We start from the raw sequence: 20,472 nt of genomic DNA, 5'->3' as shown, positions 1-20,472 counted from the left end.
TAAAACCAATCAGGTTCACCTCGTCTTATTTATATCAGACCTTGTAATTTACACATTTTTCACTGTGCTTTTGAAGTGGTCTCGTAAGAGCGTCATTCTTACAAAACTTACATGCTTTCATAATTTGCTGTCGAAGGGTGCTAATAGCCTCTGCACTTTAGAAGACTCCAAAAAAGAATGTAATTTATATTGTGAGGAGAGACAAAAGAATTGTGTGTTTTGACCAAAAATTGCCTTTGTAACAAAGTCATTTCGCTTTGGCTTGAGAGTCAATCTTATAGGATACTGAAAAAGTGCGCTATGAAAAAATAGAATTTTTTTAAAGGGATTTCTTTTTATTATGCTATGATTATGGTGTCTAAAGGGGGTACCCTCCCTCATCCTACTTTTTAGTCCAACTTCTTAAATTTTTTGAGTGGGAGCCCTGTATTCTATTTATGACAATAAATTGTTTATAAAAATATGTTTCTCCAATTCCTTGAGTATCGTTGTATAGGAGTTTTACTGCACATAAAAAGAAAAGACAATGATATAAACGAATAAAGCACCTATCTGAATCGGAAACATTTGTATAAATTACACTTTAATAAAATTCTCTTTTACAAACTGTACAACAATCTGTATAACTTGGCACACATATAAAAATTGACATTGCAGCTCCAGCTTGCTGAATGAACTTCTTTTTAAAATAACTTAGCATTCTCGTAGTCACATCGAACGTGTAATCTATTATAATATTTAAAAAAATTGACATAAAAAAATCATTGATTTGTTTTCAAGCAGCAAAATAAGAATGCTTGCTACTCCGAGGAAAATAGATTTTTTTTTTATTATTATTATACAAACTATCATTTATTTTTTCCCCCAAATCTTGCAAAAATTTGCTGTAGGAAGCTCTTTGAATAATCAGTCACACTCATTGAAATTATTTATGCATTCTGTGTAAGCAAAATGTATTGCTCTTGCATCACTGAAGTCATTCGAGAAAAGTTATTAATTTTCCAACAAAAATACAAGGTTTCGTGAAAAGTATTGTACCGCAAACAAATTGTTAACTATTTATTTTTAGAGCATAAAACTATGTAAAATAAAAACTATCAACTTTTTTGTTTAAATTAAAAAAATATATATCATTCGTCTATATTATCTAATCATCATTTCCATACATCACTATTTCAACTTTTATGGTACAAATTGAATTCTGGTTGCTGGTCAAATAAACTGTACTTCTTCAATTATTCAACATGTTTTGCTGAATTGATTGTTCGATAATCTTTTGATATAGACAAATAGTAATTATCCACAATGAGAACTTTATTATTATTTTCTCGCTTAGTTGCTAGTGAATCTAAACAAAAAAACAACATTATTCTGACTAGAAGCGAGAGATTTGAAAATGGCTAGAGCCAAATGGCAGAAAAATTTTGCAAACTGCCAGTATTTTAAGTGACTCTTCTAACATGAACAACTATTCAGTAACACTGACAAGATTATAATTTGATTACTGTCTATTGGTCCAGTTCTTATTGAATAATTTCACCAATCCAATTTGAGATAAACACAACGTAGTGAACAAAGAAAACTAAATTTATAAACATCTGAGGCAAAACAATTCACAAGAAACTACCTTTTTTAATCTTATTCATTCGATTGAATAATGCATCTATAAAAATAAATTCTATAATATTTCATTATTACTAGCTTTTAAGCTCAAGAAATTTCCATTAGATTCCTGCCCATTAACGTTCACAAATGTTTTCTTAAGTACCACTTACACACACACTCCCATCAACACCACTCTTAATCGACACCGATTATTTTCCATTTTTATACCAAAGATGACGTGGAAGTCCTAATTTAAATATTCCGAGACTTAAAAAATATTCAACTTATACAAAAAAGAACCATTAGTAGTTATTTTTCAATAAATATAATAATTCAAATTGAATAGCGGAACAAAAACATGTTACTACATATGATTTAGAATATGGTTCATTTCGTATAGCAAAGTAATAAGGCCATGTTGTTGATAATAATACAAAAAAAATGACTAACAACTCATGTGAATACTGTCGTTTTAAAACTCTTCCCTAATTAAACTTGAAAAAGTAGTTTCAACTTATGTCATACCATAGAAATAAGACCATTTCGATGACACCAAAAGGAAAAAAAAATTGATTTGACATAAATAATATAACAAGAGAATATCCATTACCAGCAGCTTATAGAAACAAAAACATTCTCGAGTCTATAAAACACAAAATTTTTCAAGTGATATTGGTTTTAGTTGCTTCACAGACAAAAATAGTCAATTAATAACAGCATTATAATTAAGCAATTTTTACTTGCGCAGCGATAACAAATAGGACTTCACTCAAGCGTCCAGTCAATACAAAAACTCAAGACATTGAAAAAAAAAAACAACGAAAAACATATGAATAGTTTGTGATTGGCTGTAGATCACATTCCACGCAGGATCAAAAGGCAGTGCTTCTTTCCAATGAAAAAAGATTTTTTTCTTTTTCTTTTACCACATTTCATTTGTCTATTATAATTTGAACTGCTAAATGGAAGATGTCGTCTTTTATACTCTCGCTCTTTGATGTTAGTGTAGAGTTTCTATGGATTCTGCCTTCTACTGTCAACTTATGAACACCTTTATGCCTAATTCTTTGTCTAGCATGGAGTGCTGATATTCCATCCCTGTTTTGTGAAGAAATGAAAATAAAAATCAGCAACACAACCAAAGCTGAACAAATAATACTTCAGAAATGTAGTCGAATCCCGTTTTAACGAATACAGTTATACATAGACAGAGATACAGAGGGGGGGGGGGCATTCCCCCCCCCCCAGCCTCAAAGGTCGTCATCATCATGCCCCCTGTAATAATGACCGTGCCTCTGCAGACTTCTAAGTCTATCTCCGCCTATGCCGTTATAGCAAAAATCTCATTTTAACAAACACTTTTCTAATCCTCTAGATAAGTTTACATAAGAAAAATGCAAAAACCTGGCACTTTAAAATAACAAAATTTTGTTATAATGATCTCACTGGTCTCTCGAATCCTGTTATAACGAACTCACTATACAACAGAACTTTGGTTCAAACGAACATAATTCCTTCCATGAATGTGCTAGTAATCTAAAACACTCCTCTGATTAAATAAAACTTTCCAATAAGAAATAATGGAAATTCAAATGATTAATTTCATGACATCTTCCTCACATCAACCACAATTATTTTCAAAGATAGTGCAGGTTAATTCATTGTATTTTTACTTATTTTATATTGGAGGCTTGAGTATTTTTAAAATGATACAAAAGAGTAAGGGTTTTGTTTCAGGTGTGAGAGTCTTTTATGAGCTATGAATGCCACTCTTGCAGCGAGTGGCTTCTTAATAAATGGGTCCAAATCAAACAAGAGCCCCTGAGCTATTGAATGATTTCATTAATACACATATGCATGCACTATATTTTTAGTTTAATCTTTTATTTAGATCAGTGATTCCCAACGTGGGCATTAACGCCTCCTGGAGGGCAATGGAATGTTCCAGGGGAGCGGTAGAAGCTACGGCTATAACATAGGATTCTATGGGTTAGATTGCAATGGGAGAAAAAAATTTCTGAAGAAGGGAGCGATGGGACAAAAAATGTTGGGTAACTATGATTTAGATAATAGAAAAAAGAGCCCTGAAAAATGCTTGAGCCTGCCCCTAAACTCAATCAGACAGCTTCACCTGCAGTGGGAGAAAGAGAATCATTGGCTTAGTTGTGATCATATGACGCTTGACAGACAATGCAAAGTAAGTGAAGCCCTTCACAGACTAAAAGACTTGTGTTTATGTGTAGGCTACTACTTCTACTTAACCGTGCATGCGTCTTGTACACATTCTGCTGCAGATTTCTAATGAATTGGTACATGCCAGGAAGTGTGTTCTGAGTGCATGTGTGACATCAGAAGGACCTCTGGTAACCCTAATTGAAAAGATACATTACACTTGTGGGGGGGGGGGGAAGGAATTACTAAACAGGAGTATAGAAAGAATGGGGAGGGGAAAAACAACTTCAGTTTATTGGATTACAAAGAAGTTTCCTGATGATGAGAAAAGACAAAAAAAAAAAACAAAAAAAAACAGGAAGAGATTGAATGAATTTCTTCCATTTGCATTAGCTGCAATATCTCGTTGTCAAGTTGTTAAACATTTAAAAGTTTTTCCTTGTCTTGCAAAATATTGCTTGTTAATCCAATCAAAATTTGTTGAAAGTTTTTTTTTTTGTCTTCAAACACACTTGTAAACTGAGTTATTTGTGATCCAAAGTTACATTGCTCATACATTTCTGTGAGAGCAAGAGGAAAAACTTCTCTTTTTATTTCTCCAATACTGTAAATCATCAACAGGTGATTCAGCAGTTTACTCAGAATAAGTTCATGATCTATTTGCGATGGGCACAGTTTAAGAGAAATATATCTCAATATATATTCTTTTCCATACCCTTTTCATTTCCACAGGTTGTGAAAACAATTTCTTTCAATTCAATATAGAAATTGAATGTATGAAATATGGTACATAACCCTTATGTATGAATCTGTTGCCCAAAGACAAAAAAATGCAGCGTAAAAAACCAACACAACAGGATTCTGATATAACAAATATAACTATGCGGACCAAGAAACAATATCATTATAGAAAGAGAGATTATTGTTATATTGAAAGGCAGCATTATCATCAGACATTGTTGAGTTTATGTTACTGATATGACATCTCTTTCAATAGGGTGTTGCTAGTACCAACAGAAAAAAATCATTCATTTATTTGTTATTAATTAATCATTATGATATATATATATATTTGCCACACAAAGTTTTAATTAATTAATTGATTAGTAAAATTCAGTTGAATTTTCAGCCCCTGTAAAGGGGGTTTACTTTTAGTCACTTTTGCTATCACTGAATTACAAGATGTTAGAAAACAAAACTAATCTTACCTTGTCACAATTTCGAAAAGCTGATTGGCATTTCCTTCTATTATCTTCAGTGTTTCTTGACCCTTCAGATAGGATATCGAAGGCATGAACTTCATGATATCAACCCCGGGTAACAACTGATTCTTGGACAGGTGGATAGTAATAGGAACACTGGTGATATTTGGAGAAACTTCAGAAGATATGTTTGCTGCGGTTTTCAATTTATGATGCAAATGACGAACATGATGAGATGAGTGTTTCTGAAACATCCATATAAGAACAAAAAATAAGTGATAATGAAAAATAATAAGAGACAGACACTTTTCAACTTCACTATAACTATTGGTTACTTTTTATGGTACGAGGAAATGTTTTGATTTCTAAAAGTGAAGTCAAACAGTTGCGGGAATGGAAATGATCAACAAAATTACAGACAGTTATGTTTACTACAGGTTTTTCTCACCCCTTACCATTCTATTAGGAATTCGCTTCTCAAGCCTTTTTGATGATCCAACAAGGTTCTTGGAAGCTGTGCTATGAATACTGTTCAAGGAAGGATGTTGATGGTGATTTCCTGAATTGACTTCCCTCTTTTGGCGGTTGTTGCTGTTCAGTTTGCAAGAGAAGCATCCCTCTGTAGAAATCACCTTTTCACCTCCAGGAATGTTGTAAGCATTAGAATCTGTCAGTGTCTGAGATGGTAGACCCTGCACATTACCCAATGGCAGCAAAGCATTATCGATACTGCCTCCATAAGGAACATTGCTTGACCCACTCAGAGGCAATTGATTAAGCGTTGACAAACAATGCCTATAAAAATCATATGCAAAATACACTATGGAAAAATCACACACACACTATATTAAAATGAAAATATTGATATGAGTGTATGATATATATTTTAAATATTTGAAAAAAGTTTGAAAATACAGAACAGAAGAGAATGATTAGTATTCTGAATGATACATTTTAAACCTAATTTATTAGTATAAATTTTTTACGCTTGAAAGTTAATGTAGAAGAAGGATATGCAGCGAAATCTAATATTTTCTTGCAGCTAAACTGCGCAAATCCAGATGAAACGCAAACTTTAATTGTGTCTTTGATATTTTGCAATATTTAACCGCTTGCTTATAAACGGTCTTACCCTTGTCCGATTCTCTGGTAACCATCAGGACATCCACAAGTGTAACCTTGTGGTCCACTTGGAGTGCAACCAAAACTGCAAGGAGCATTCTGGCAGCCAGCACCAGCACCGCCAACCTCTAAAAACAGCAATTTAAAGCATAGAATTACAGGCATTATCAGTGTACGGAATATAAAGATATTTATGGAGAGATTGTATAAAACTCAGGAAAAATTTCTTGAACTCCTGAAGATAATATTATTAAGACAGAAAATATCCACTGATTGAAGTAATACAAAAAAAAAAAAAACCCTACCCAAACAGATAAGTAGTACCCCATCAAAAGCATATCCAGGAGGACACGAACATGAATAACTTCCAATGCTGTTGAGACATGAGGCTGAGCCACATATAGGCCCACTTGCACATTCATTTTCATCTAAACGAAATATTAATAATCACACACATTTTTCAATATTATCCTTGTTTTACATAATTTTATATGAGCATAAGTTAATGTCGGGTTTGACATATTATTTAATGCTTAAATTCATCAAACAATTAAGAGTGTCATCACATATGATTGCAGATTCGAAAATCTTGATAGAATTTTTCATACCAACGCACTGGTTCCAATAATAATGCTGCATAAAACCATCTGGACATGCACAACGATAACCTCCAAGAGTGTTCTCACAACCATGTTGACATCTTGTATCACCAATACATTCATCAGCATCTGGGAATTTGAAAATATATTTAATATATATAATTATTATTCATTAGTATAATATTAATGAATATACAGGGTGATTCTAAATTGATGGGACAGACTTTGAAAGGTAATATAATAAACGTACACAAAGCCGAAACTAGAGGAGGGGGAAGCAACTGCCCCGGGTGTCAGTTTTAGGCGGGAACAAAGAGAACACCGATATAAAATTATAGAATTTTAAAGCTGTGGGGGACAGCAAAAATCCTAGTTACAGCCCTGCACCTAAACAAGCATTTTTCATCACAGAATGTGCGGCCGAATCACAATAGCAAAGGCGGTAGAGGGTGCTTTTAGAGAGTGCTTAACAGTACTTTAAAAACAAATATCATATTTTTCTGCCGTATTTGCTGCGAGATGTGCTATCACCCATTTGAGGGTGCATATGCACCTTTGGATTGGAGTTTTATTGTGCCAGAACTATCAAGATTATGCTGCACCAAACAATGATCAAGTGATACAATGACTTGTGGTAGAATTTGCATTACCCAGGTTGCACCATGAGCAGTAGAGGATTAAAGTTCATTGGGGCCCCAGACGCAAATGAAAATATTGGGCCCCTTGAATTAGAAAAAAGTGTAAAGTTTGGGTTTTTCGGAACCCTTCAGAAGTCGGGGTGCCTTGTGCGCCCACCGTTAAATCCACCTCTGACCATGAGAAGGCCTGCCACATTACAATACCCTGCACACTCAAATGATTGATTGCACTTATTGCAGCAAATCCATCAGAAAAATATGATATTTGCTTTCGGTGAAGTGCTGTTGTGCAATCTCCAAAAACACCCTCGACCACACATTCTATGATCAAGAATGCTGTTTAGGTATCTTATATCATCTTTTAAAGTTTGCCTCATGAATGTATAATCACCCGGTATTACATATGAGAAAGACATCAGTGAACTAAAATCCCTTCCGCCACTTATCAAATAAAAGTTACAATTCTTTGATTGAAATTAGCAACCAGATTTTGATTAATGAGCCATATGCAAAAAAGTAATGTGATATTAGTTGATAAATCATGAAGGTGTCTCTAAAAACACCTTCTACCGCCTTTGCTATTGCAATTCAACCACACATTCTGTGACTAAAAATACTTGTTCAGGAGTCCTATATTACTTTTTAAAGTTTGTCAAATGAATTAAGAATCACCTGGTATTTATAAAAACCAATTTAATAGGAACCTTATCATGTGATGAGGCAGAGCTATAATTAAAAAAAAAAAAGCCCAGATAGAGAGAGTCTAATATAAGGGTCCTGATATAAGCCTAGATAGGCACCATTTCACCGATTTAGGAATTTTCATTGACGAGTGGCTTAGGTTTTCTGAACATTGTACAGAAGCAGTCAAAAAAGCGAATAGAATGTTCGGTTTCATTTTCAAAAAGGTCTCTTTGTGTTCTTCTAAAGTCATTCTTTTGCTTATCCGAGGCTTAGTTCGTCCTGGACTGGAGCATGCTGTAAGGTTTTGGAGACCATACCAACAGAGGGACAAAGACTTGGTTGAAGGAGAGCACAGAAGAGCTATGCGTGTTCTTATTGGTACACAGGGTTTGAGTTATGAAGCGAGACTTCATTTTTTGAATGTTTACATTGGATGAACGCAGGTGTCTGGGAATGATATGATAAAAGTGTTCAAATGGGATGGACCATGAATTAGTAGTACACATCAATCGACTGCTTTTACAAGGGGACACTGGTATCGATTGGTAAGAAGCAATTCTAGGTTATGGTGTAGCAGGGAATTTTTCTCTAATAGGGTTGTTAATAAATGAAATAGCTTACACCCGGAAGTAGTAAAGTCTAACCAATTGCCATGTTTTAAAAAGAAATATGATAAGCATGTTGGGGTAAATCAAAAGATTGCTAATGTACTTTATGGGCATTGTATAATATTTTTATCATGTATATATATTGTTTGTAGTTGCATTTTTAATTTGGTTGCTATGTTTTTGAAGTGTATGACATCCATATTTGTTGTGGGCATCTTTTTCACAGCTACCTCATTGGGCATTTTGCCTGTTGTGGTGTTGTTTTTGTATCGTATTTGTATAGGACCCTAGCACCATCTAGAATTTTGCCAAGAACTACTACTTAACCATACATACACCTCATACCCATTCCTCTACAGACTTTCTAACTAATTGGTACATGTCATGTGTACGTATTGTAAACCTAATCATGAAATTTGTTTCTGTGTAATTAATGCTTGTTATGTGTAGTGCTGCCATCTGAACTGTAGTTTTACCAAGAACTTTCAGATTGAGACCACATGAGCTAGTACATTGACTTAGTAAAGGAACTGATGATTTCAACAATGCACTTGCTTTTCTGTCTTGCGTGAGAATGCCAGGACACTAAGTTAACCGAGGATAGTATTTTCTCAAACTTTTTGATAAAATACACTATCGGATAAACCATGAATAATTTGTTTGCTTAAACAGTGGTCTTTTAGTGACCTTCATTCTTTGACTGTTGCTCCTGTAAGGAAGTTCAGATTATGGCAGGTTTTCCGCTCATAGGTTAAATAGGAAAACATGATTTATTTGAAGTACCATCCTGAAAGGCTTGCTACTTCATGTAAATGGTCTCAGCTGCAGTCTTTCCCAAAGAAAACATAATAGATAAAACACAAATCAGATAAAAATACCATGTACTTTTTATCTGAGTGATCGCATTATCCAGAGAAGAACAGGACACAATAACTAGGAGTGCAGATAAAACAAGCTCAAAGAACCAAACCACTCCACATTGATTGATGACAGTTGACTATACTAGAATGGCAAACCTTAAGCTGACAATGCTTGGCCACGTAATCTGAAACTACAACACATGCATGCAATGTTTCCATTTTTGGGTACCCTGATGCACATCCACCAGTAATAAAATGTTCCAATGAGGTTCGAACCCCACCACTATCACCGTGGTGGTTGGTTGGTTTTCTATGATTCCCAACTTTGAGGCACAAATGCAAGCTGATCTCCAATTTAACAAATCTTATCACAGTGAGAAACAAGTCTACAATAGTACAATTATTCAATAATTGCACTTAACTTATAGTAAGAAAAATAGACGGTAAGAGTAACACAACACATAACAAGCATTACACTGTAACAAACTTCATGTTAGGTTCACAACATGTACGCACACATTCCAATATGAACTAATTCGTTAGAAATTCTGCAGAGGAATGTGCGCGAATTGCACGTGTGGTTCAGTAGTAAAAATAAAATGGTTTGTTAAACTTGGTTTCATGCACAGTTAATAACTCATTTTTGATTGACGTTGCATTTGCACAACACTTTGTTTAAAAAGATTTTTCAAATACTTTTCATTCAAATTTTTGCATGAAATGAACATTTTTGGGAATTGAAAGGTCTAACGAGTGTCATAGTATTTTTTTAAATTTGTTTACAATGAAATTTGATTTTTTATGATTTTTCAAAAATGAAATTTTTAGAAATTTTATTCAAACTTTCCATCTGAAATTTTTTTTCCTTACCATGACAGAAATTAAAAAAAAAATAGAAAAAATAATTTTTCCATAATTTTTTTGTCACATGTTACATGCGACTTCCTAAAATTATAATTATTAATTATTTTTACTGCACTAATATAATTAATTGTAAATTTACATTAATTAAAAAGAAAAACCATGCTAAATTGATGTTCAATTTTTTGAAACTTCGAAAATGTTATTTAAGTAGCCAGTCATCTACATATATATAATGACACGTCCTGACTGACTGATTCATCATCGCCGAACCAAAACCACTGAAGTTATGAGTATGAAATTTGGTCAGCAGTTTCATTTCATGAAGTGAAGACCCACTAAGAAAGGCTATTTTGAAATTTGACCCCTAAGGGGATTTCAAAGGTTACATAGAGAAATCACACCGAGCCGAAACCACTGGAACTATAATTATGAAATTTGGTCAGTAGTTTTATTTCATGACATAAAAATAAACTACGGGAATTTTTTGGAATTCGACCCCTTAAGGGGGTCAAAAAAGTGTTCAAAGGTTACATAAAGAAATCACATCGAGCCGAAACCGCTGAAGCTATAATTACGAAATTTGGTAAATAGTTATAGTTTGTAATGCAGAGACTCACCAAAAAGGGATATTTCAAAATTCAACATATAAGGGGGTCATATGTGGGGGAAAGGGGTAAAAAGGTTATACAGAGAAATCATCGCTGAGTCCAAACAGAAGAAGCTGTAAATATGAAATTTGGTGTGTATTATATTTTATAATACAGAGAATCACTATGATGGAATTTCTGACAATTTAACCCCGAATAGGATGCACATGTTATGTGGGGGAAATCCTTGCAGAATAACTTTCTGATGACCAAATTCACATGAGTGAGTATGTATACATTGTTTGAGTTGGTTTGTAAATCATAGATCTGTTGTGTTTCCAAACCAAATTCACGCAAGCGAAGCCACGGGTAACAGCTAGTCATATATAAAAAAATTGCATGATTTGGTCGCAAATTGTAAGAGGGGTCAAAAATGGGTTAAAGAATAAAGGTAACTTCACAAGCTTTAAAACACAATGACTCATAAGTCTTTTCAGTGAAAAAAAAGGGAACAGTTAAGATCTACTGCATTCTGCAATGCTTACAAGAAATTTACTATGAGTGGAAACTAAAATAAACATGCATATTTCATGTAGCCTATGGATTCACAATGGAAATTGATTGGAAATTTGTTTATAACACAAATTATATCGCTATTCCAACACAGCACCATAAGAAAGAAATAGTTTAAATAATGATATATGTGGACTATTTCTTACCAACACAAAATTTTCCAGAAGGATCTAATGTATATCCTCTCGGGCACATACACTTGAATGTACCTGGCATATTCATACATGTTCCAAGAGGTGTGCAAAGATGCGGCTGATCTGTGCATTCATTGATATCTGAAAAATAAGTAATATGCACATTTATTTATTTTGTAAATGTGCGAAATATCACAGGTTACAAGTTACAAATTTATAATGATCATTTTTTGTCACACCAACAGTCATTTTTTTGCATATGAGGGCTAATTAGGCAGGATAAAGAATTTAGTGCCAAATCCAAGAAGCAGTATTTGACACAGTTTTTAAATATATGTCTTGCTGAGGGGGTTGGTGCACTAGAATTTACAATGACACTTGAAAGAGATGTTAAAGAGAATTTTTAGAGAAAAAAAGAAAACTATTCTCCATGCCGACACACACACTTATATAAGAAATAATTAATTTTTTTACCTATGCAGTGACTTCCCCTTAATGCATATCCATCTTGGCAGGCACACTGATAACTACCAGGTGTGTTTATACATTGACCAGGGCAATCATGCTGTCCTGTCAAACATTCATCAACATCTAGAATAAAAATTGGGAACAAATTATTGTCAAGTTTAAAATGCCCAAATAAACGAACAATCAAAATAGATGACACCACAATTAGAAGCTTACAGAATTCAATATTCTCATAAAATAACCATTCAGCAAAACAAGAAATGAACCATCTTGGCTACCATCAGAGCCAACTATTACCCTGTTATACGATAAATTCATAAAAATAAACTTCTAAACAAAATATAAATTTTGTCATATAAGTAGAGAAATTTTTTTATACAAATTAAATTTTTTAAATTTAAACACTATAGCAGACTTTTCTATTTTATGTTCATAATTTGAATCAGAATGAAATATATACAGTAAATGCTAGTAATAATGACCTTGCGTTATTGTGACCATTCCATTGCAACAACCACTAAGATAAGTCCCAAATATTTTCCTATACCGACTATTATACATGTTTTCCTTTTGATATAGCAACCATTTTTGACGGGATGATGGGGGGGAGGGTGTCGTTATAACTAGCGTTGACTGTAGTAAGATATTTGATTTAATTGTTATTATTATTTATACCAAACTCACTTTTTTTTAGTAAGGGGTGAGAAATTAACTAACGTGCTTCTTCTATGTAAACATGCAAACAAAGTTTTTTTGGTAGAAGAAAAAAAAGGGTGCCTGATTTATACAATTACATATTTTCCGCGGTTACCTACCTTTACAAGAAGTTCCATCTGGACCTTGCATGTATCCTTTTGGACATATGCAGATGTAGCTTCCTTCTGTGTTTTGACAGGAAAATGTACATGGGGAAGGTGTCTGTTCACATTCATTTAGATCTGAAATGAAATCACATACATTTTTTCCACTCCACTGGTAGCATTTATATTATAAGTATGAAACAGCGATATGATTAAAAAAATGTATATGCAGCTTACACATGCCGAATGATTGAGAATTCATAAAATTATTAGCTGTGATTATCTCACATTTTCTCATGACTTTTATATCCATTCTATCTATAAACACATTTATAAAAAAAATTAACTGATAAGGTATACATGTCACAGTGAAAACCCAAAGACTGGTAAAACCTACGATTTACAGATGCGAACCAGTAAAAAACTGAAACAGAAGCATTTATAAGCACAACATTATTGATAAGCATAGTGGGAACACATGAACGTTATCATTCGGAGAAAGTACAAACATTGAGTATTAAGTTGTGATAAGTTAGAGATGATTAATTAATAACAGCTTCATTAAAGTGTGTTGAAGATTAATCTACTTTCTACTGACTGCTATAAATAGTTTATTTCCTCATACCATTGGTGAATGGAACAAACTCTCCAGCTCAATTGTAGACTCCCCACTATCCATGGGCGGAGATAGGGGGGGCGCGTTGTGGGGCACTGCCCCCAACCCCAGCGTCAAAGAAGATGGAGTCGACTGATCTAACGTATAAATGTATATATGAATTGACATCATCATCATCATTGTGCCCCCCCCCCCAAGACTTCCAAATCGATCTCCTCCTATGCCACTATCCCTAGTTTTTTGAGCAATATCAAACAATATCTATGCTCATTCAACCACATTCTCTTGTATAGGCCTAATAATATGATATAAATAAATAAAATCACAGGTAGGACAAAATGTGCTTTCACTGATTGGTTTTACTCATTGATTCAATAAAAGCTCACTCTGATTTTCACCACTTCACTTAGTAAGGTTATAAGCAATATCCCAGGTTTTATAGGGTAAAACCTGGGATTTACTGATCTCCATGTACATATACCATATCCCATAATGTATGCATAGAATATGCCAATAAAATATTTGAAAACATGGGAAGATTTATACAGTAATGAATTTAATAAATCAGTACCATATCATGAGACAAAGCAGCAGCATTTTCTTCCCAGTAAAGCAGAATCTTATCAAAATTAAATTAGTTTTGAAATGAAAGAAGAGTAAAGCGGGGTACAGATAATAACATAAAGGATTCCACGACTTAATTCCTTATTAACAAATAAAGAGATATTTTTTACCAATGCATCTGGTTCCTATATGATCTGGCTTATATCCTCTGTTGCATATGCAGCGATAAGACCCCATGGCATTGATACAGCGACCATTCTTACAGATGTGAGGCATCAAGGAACATTCATCAACATCTGGAGAAATAAAAGGAAAAAAAGTAAAGTAATGCATTGAATTAAACAAAAACCACATTAATTTCAGCAGTCAATTATAGTTTAATTCCATTTGAACAGACGTAAAAAAAAGATCATCCAATATATATAGATCACATGGAATATACAGGGTGTCCTGTAAGTGATGATGCAGCCTCTATCTCATCAACTGTCCGTTGTATGGTTCCAATTTAAAAATTTTCAAAAAGCTTTCGAAATTTACCCGGTACCAGTCAGTATTTGATAGTGAAAATACAGTGTGTAACAAAAGAAAAAAATCTTTATTTTAAAAAGGTCCCTTTGTCCTCTGACTTCCAATTAGAAAGGTGTTGCCGTGTCTCCTGAAGCCAACAAAAAAATTTGATGTTTCTAAGTGCGATATTCATTGAGATATTTGAATTAAAAAATGGGAGAAAAGTTATGAAAGAATAACAAAAAATAATGGACACACAACGGTTTTTTCCCTCATTTATGCTGTCTTTTCCCAACTTTTCGCCAATTTCCAAATTAGAATATCTCAACGAATATTGCACTTACAAACGGAATTTTTGTTGACTTCAGGAGAGATGGAGCAACAACTTAATAAATAAAAGTTAGAGAACAGGAAAACATATAAAAATTTAGGTTTTATTATTTTGTTATATAAAAACACTATTTTTCACTCTCAAAAATGGTACAGGGTAATTTTTGAACGCCTTTTGAGTGTTTTTAAAATTGAAATTATACCTCTATGACGGATGGTTGATGAGATGGAGGTTGCATTAGCATTTGCAGGAAACCATGTATATATATACAGATAAATACACACACACAGTCAGACCCATATATAACAATATATTAACAAGGAGCTTGTTTCCAGAAAAATGCTAGATAAATATGAGTCCTTGCAAAATCTGTGTTCATGTAAAAATATGAAATTTTGGAAATTAAGTGCTTATAGTAAGTATATACAAGGTGTTTTGTTAATGGACTGACAAACTCAGAGGGTTAGTAGACATGAAGAGGAACAAAAATTGCAATGGAATATGGCGTCGAAACCACGTCGAGAGGATGAAAATCGCAAAAAACGCATGCAGGTTTCAGTATCATGCTGGAATGACTAAAAATACATCAATAACTACAAAAGATTTATTTGATTAATTATTACAAGAGTTGTTGGAAGTGGCGGCCCCCCGATGTTATTGCACAGTCTACAACGGTGTAAAAACGATTCCTGGATGCGCTCGAAGATACCAGGTATGCTTTTGATGTCTGTCGCAGTGGCGACAATCTGCGCTATGAGATCTTCTGGTGTGTTCACAGGCGTCCCATAAATGATGGCAACGTCAGATATGGTGAGCGAACCCACGAACGCATACAGCGATCAACTGACATCCACCTTTCGCATCCTCTGGACTCAGAACCTGAACGTGTTTTCCGCGATTTTCACCCTCTTCTTCCTTTGCCACACCATGTTTCATTGCAATTTTTTTCTCTTGATGCCTACTAACAACCCTCTGAGTTTGTCGGTCCATTAACATAACACCCTGTATAAACACAGTATGGATATTAGACTTATAAAATATTTTTACACCTTTTTCTAGCAACTTTATATAATTTCTATTTTATCTTTGATCGTAAAATTTTTTCTCTTGAACACTTTCTCCCCCAAACACAACATATGGAAAAGGGCAAATACGGTGAGGATCCTCACACTCAAACACATGGAGTTTGAGAGGGAAATTAGGGACCACAATTAGATATTTTTTAAAGTTCTGATAAGTCAATTTCTCTTTTCTTCATTTCCCATTCTTATTCCTTCTTCCAAGATGAAGCATTATTGTTCCTGTACATTGACAACAAACCTTAAGTGGTGATTCGTTGAATAATTTGACTGACATTTACCCCTCATCAATTGTATTATCTCCATATTATGAGCAGGGCAAAACAAACTCAGTTTGTTTTTATTTTTTTTTACTCCTTGCATTTACTTTTCATTCTCTGATTTTTGCATGTATTTTATATATATGCAAGTTTTCCTTTCACATTGCTCATTAAATCCAAGCTTGCATGAAAACCTGCTCCCTAAAAATTATAAAAATACCATGCAACTAAGAAACACAGAAAATGCATTCCTTTGCCTGTTAAATCGAGGCTCTCATTATAGGTGGTCTGTGTAGGTGGTCCGTTATAGGTGCCTAAATAGAACTCATTATATGTGGTCCAATTGTTTATTTTAAATTACACATTTTATGAAATAACAATGGGATAAGTAGACCAAATCCTTTAAATTAGAGATTGCGAATATAGTTAGACCACGCACCAATCAATGTTTCCCCTAATTTTATGCCTACATACACCTGTTTTCTCTGTGCACAGTAAAGCAGTTACAACAGTTGTGCATAGATGGAAAAGAAAAGAAAAAAACGAAAGCCAGGCAAATTTGTTTATTCCCCCTCCCCCCACTTAAAAACCCAGTAGTAGTTCGATCATTTGTGAGTCGGTGCAAGGGAACATGGAAAAAAGATGTATAAGTGAGAGATTATTGTACTCTTATATGGATGGGTCTTAAGTCAACTACCATGGATAAAATAAAAAGCATTACTTTTACATTTAAATCCTAGACATGAACTGGTGCCACAATGCATAATTTGAAAGCCAGTGGTATAGACAAAATATTTCGTGTTTGTTCATAACAAAAATACTCAAAATCTTACCGTGACCATCTTTATCAAATCCTATTCCATGTGGGCAGAGTTTTGAATATTCCTCTGAAGATAAGATGAAAAAAGTTAGACATCATATTACAATAAATATCAGAACCCATTATAAAAAATGGAAAACAAACATTTTAAATTAATAATTAGAAACAAAACAATTACAAACCAATAAACATTAGTTGACATGAATGTAATTGACCAGTTATGGAAAGTTACACAATTGTAACTTACACTTTCAAAATATTAAAAATTGATTGAAAAACTTACTAGTTCCTCTTCTTGGGCATAATTCACAACCATGGCCCCAAGCAACTCCCATTCCACAGCAGCAGTCAGCTTTGGTCAGTTCAGCCATTTCTGTTTGCATGGTGCAAGATGTCTGACTGAAGCAGAAACCTGTTCTTATATCTGTAATACACATGGAGTAAAAAAAAATGTTTACAGGATAAATTATAATTTTAAAACATAAAAGCTCATTGCAAAAAAAATTGTGTGATTTGTTCTAATTTTTTTCCTGTAATAATTGTTTAATAATTATAATCACAGATTTTAATTATTTATTTATAATAATTTTTCCATAATAATAATTTGAAAAAACCTATAGAAAATATTGAAAGCAATTTAAGAGAAACTTTATGCCTTTATGATTGAAAATATCAACTCTTTTGCCAAAAAACATTGTACTAATAAAAACATTATTATCAGATTAAATTACACAAATTCTGTGACATCATATAACTATTGTGTTCAGAAATTGTAAAAAAATAAAAATATATATTACCTATACATTCTCTTTGATCATACGAGGGTTCATATCCATCATAGCAGTCACAACGATAAGAGCCTCGCGAGTTAGTACACCGGCCATTATCACATATACCAGGTACAGTGTTGCATTCATTGATGTCTAGATGAAACAATACATCCGATAAAGATTAATAACACAAAATATGTGAATCAAATTCACATTAATTTAAATTTCTGTTTGTTTTCTAGTTTTATATTTGATACTGATTTTTATGTTATCATTCTATGCAATAAAAATATAATTATCATTTTATTGATGATAGCTTTGAATAAAAACATATCTTACCTACACAATCATCACTGACACCAACTTGCTGATATCCTTCGGGACAGATGCACATGAAAGATCCCACTAAATTTTTACACTCATATCTACAATCATTAGCTGGTGTTTGACATTCATCGAGATCTGTTAAAAAAAAATAAAATGAGTCTCCAGACTTAGTATTTGATAAATCTTATTACCCATAAAGATAATTGAATGAATATAAAAAACATTATATGCATTCAGCATCAGAGAACAATTTTATTCATTCACTAAGAGGAATATACAAAATAAAATGTTTTTCTTAGATACGTTGAAAGCACCACAAGAAAATCTGAGATGCACTAACCCCAAATTTGAAAAGTGTTATTCACACACAAACTAAACTTATAAAGTACTCAAATATCGTGCACCTAAACATGTATTCTGAAAAATAAGGGGAAACAGACAGTACTAACCTTCGCAATGTCTTTCATCCGCAGCAAGAGTATAACCATATGGACAAATGCACTTGAATGTGCCCGGCAAATTTTGACACCTGAATGCACAGAAATGACCAATTTCTTGACATTCATCAACATCTGCAATGAAAAATAAATTTTACACTGAATTGCCAATCAAGCAAAAAAATTTAAATTCATTAGAGTATATTGCAAAAATATCAAAAATAAGTAATTTAAAATAAATTGCATTCAATATATTTTTTAATGTATTATGTATAATAATGTATTTTTAAGAAATTAAACTAATTAATCTAGCTATAGAAAAGTTAGATTAAAACATGCAAAGTCATGATAATCTTACCTTCACAAGGTTGGTTTGGACTAGCAGAGAAACCTTCTCTGCAATCACACTCAAAGCCACCAACAACATTTGTGCAAGTTCCATTGCCACATAAAGAACCATACAATCTGCACTCATCAATATCTGGAAAAATATACTAAATCATTCAGTTACATTTATTTTTTTCCTTAATTTAGTGTTAACTTATAATGAGCAATGGAATCTTGAAAAATAATGCACATAATTTTTATACCATACATGTTTAGCTGTTCCCTATGCATTTAAAGTTATCAATTAAAAGCCAACACTATATACCTGCATTCCCCCTCCCCTCAGAAATACCTTAATTATAAACTTACACTTCAATTCTTTATTTAAAATAATTTTGGTTTAAATGAAAAAAAAAAATAGCTGCTTAATCCTTAATTTCCTATTTAATCAAAAATATCATTCACAAAAATATTCCAGAGAGTACTCAATGCATTAAAAATGATTACATACCAACACAGGCATTTCCAGATGTATCTAGTTTGAACCCATCTTGACATTCACAACGGTATGATCCATCAGTATTCACACATATTCCATTTTCGCACAATGTTGGATCCATCATGCATTCATTGATGTCTGAAAAAATTAATTCAATGGACACTCATTTCTAATCTGATATATTTGTTAGCATTTTTTAAAATACACCATGCAAAATTAGATGTAGTCATGTGCCTGCAAAACTTCCTGACTGTCTTGCAAACTGATCTGAATTTTGATTAGTGATAATATATTTTGACATCAAGGGACAGATTCATTTGAAATAATATTTTTTATGTGTATTTCTCTTTAAGCTCAAACTGATAGTCCCTAATTGAATGCTTATTTTTATGTCCAATAATGTTCAACCCAAAAGTTTGGGCAAACTTTTTGAAAACTCTTAATTGTAATTTGTTGTAGCTGAAAAAAAGTGACACAGATTTGATCATTTTGGTTGCACAATGGATATTTTTTCAAACTATGAGAGCTTTTTTGAGAGCTACAGCTGATTTCAAATAGCAGCATTTGACATTGTCTTTTCTTTTGTTATACAGTATATCACATTCAGAGGTTGATGTACTTAGCCTTCAGTGGATGGACTTCCTATAATAGCTTTGATTTTTGCAATCATGTTGTCATTCTGTTAGAAATTCTGCAGAGGAATGTGCATGAGGTGCATCTGCAGTTAAGGAGGTTATGTTGTCACCATTTTTATTGTCCTTCCCATTAGGAAAGATTCTGACAAAGACTAATTAGGTATCAAACTCACGATGCCTCTGAATGTCTTTTCGTACTGTAAGTGAATATCTTATGGACCTGGGTTACTGCTCCTCAACAGAGATCTAAGAGTAATATTTAATTCTTTGTTCATTTTGAACAACATAGGGTGTTCCCCCTTTTTTTTTCTTTTGCCTACAAAAAAATTACATCTCATTTCCATCATGTATGGAAGGATGATTTTTTGCTACAAAATTCAAAAT

General features: G+C 33.1%; 1 protein-coding gene across 2 annotated transcripts in view; it reads right to left on the bottom strand.

Moving 5' to 3' along the window:
* Positions 1–566: 566 nt before the first annotated feature.
* Positions 567–20,472, bottom strand: part of LOC149088779 (fibrillin-1-like) — a 269,191-nt gene continuing 249,285 nt past the window's right edge. For both annotated transcript variants that reach the window (XM_089250032.1, XM_089250035.1), the window contains 17 exons: positions 19,466–19,591; positions 18,986–19,108; positions 18,640–18,762; positions 18,203–18,325; positions 17,891–18,016; positions 17,377–17,517; positions 17,107–17,160; positions 14,267–14,392; positions 12,932–13,054; positions 12,123–12,239; positions 11,661–11,789; positions 6,710–6,829; positions 6,407–6,529; positions 6,112–6,229; positions 5,435–5,774; positions 4,986–5,224; positions 567–2,703 (listed from right to left, as the gene is read on the bottom strand). In XM_089250032.1, coding sequence (XP_089106158.1) covers positions 2,538–2,703; positions 4,986–5,224; positions 5,435–5,774; positions 6,112–6,229; positions 6,407–6,529; positions 6,710–6,829; positions 11,661–11,789; positions 12,123–12,239; positions 12,932–13,054; positions 14,267–14,392; positions 17,107–17,160; positions 17,377–17,517; positions 17,891–18,016; positions 18,203–18,325; positions 18,640–18,762; positions 18,986–19,108; positions 19,466–19,591 — 2,417 coding nt within the window. In that variant the 3' untranslated portion in view covers positions 567–2,537. The remainder of the gene's footprint in view (positions 2,704–4,985; positions 5,225–5,434; positions 5,775–6,111; positions 6,230–6,406; positions 6,530–6,709; positions 6,830–11,660; positions 11,790–12,122; positions 12,240–12,931; positions 13,055–14,266; positions 14,393–17,106; positions 17,161–17,376; positions 17,518–17,890; positions 18,017–18,202; positions 18,326–18,639; positions 18,763–18,985; positions 19,109–19,465; positions 19,592–20,472) is intronic.

This window comes from Pholcus phalangioides, unplaced genomic scaffold, assembly GCF_987345545.1.
Source record: "Pholcus phalangioides strain wild (caught in Gottingen) unplaced genomic scaffold, Ppha-v1.0 ptg000003l_1, whole genome shotgun sequence".
Classification (NCBI taxonomy): domain Eukaryota; kingdom Metazoa; phylum Arthropoda; class Arachnida; order Araneae; family Pholcidae; genus Pholcus; species Pholcus phalangioides.
Note: the sequence above shows the minus strand (reverse complement) of the source record. Positions and strands in the feature narration are given on the sequence as shown.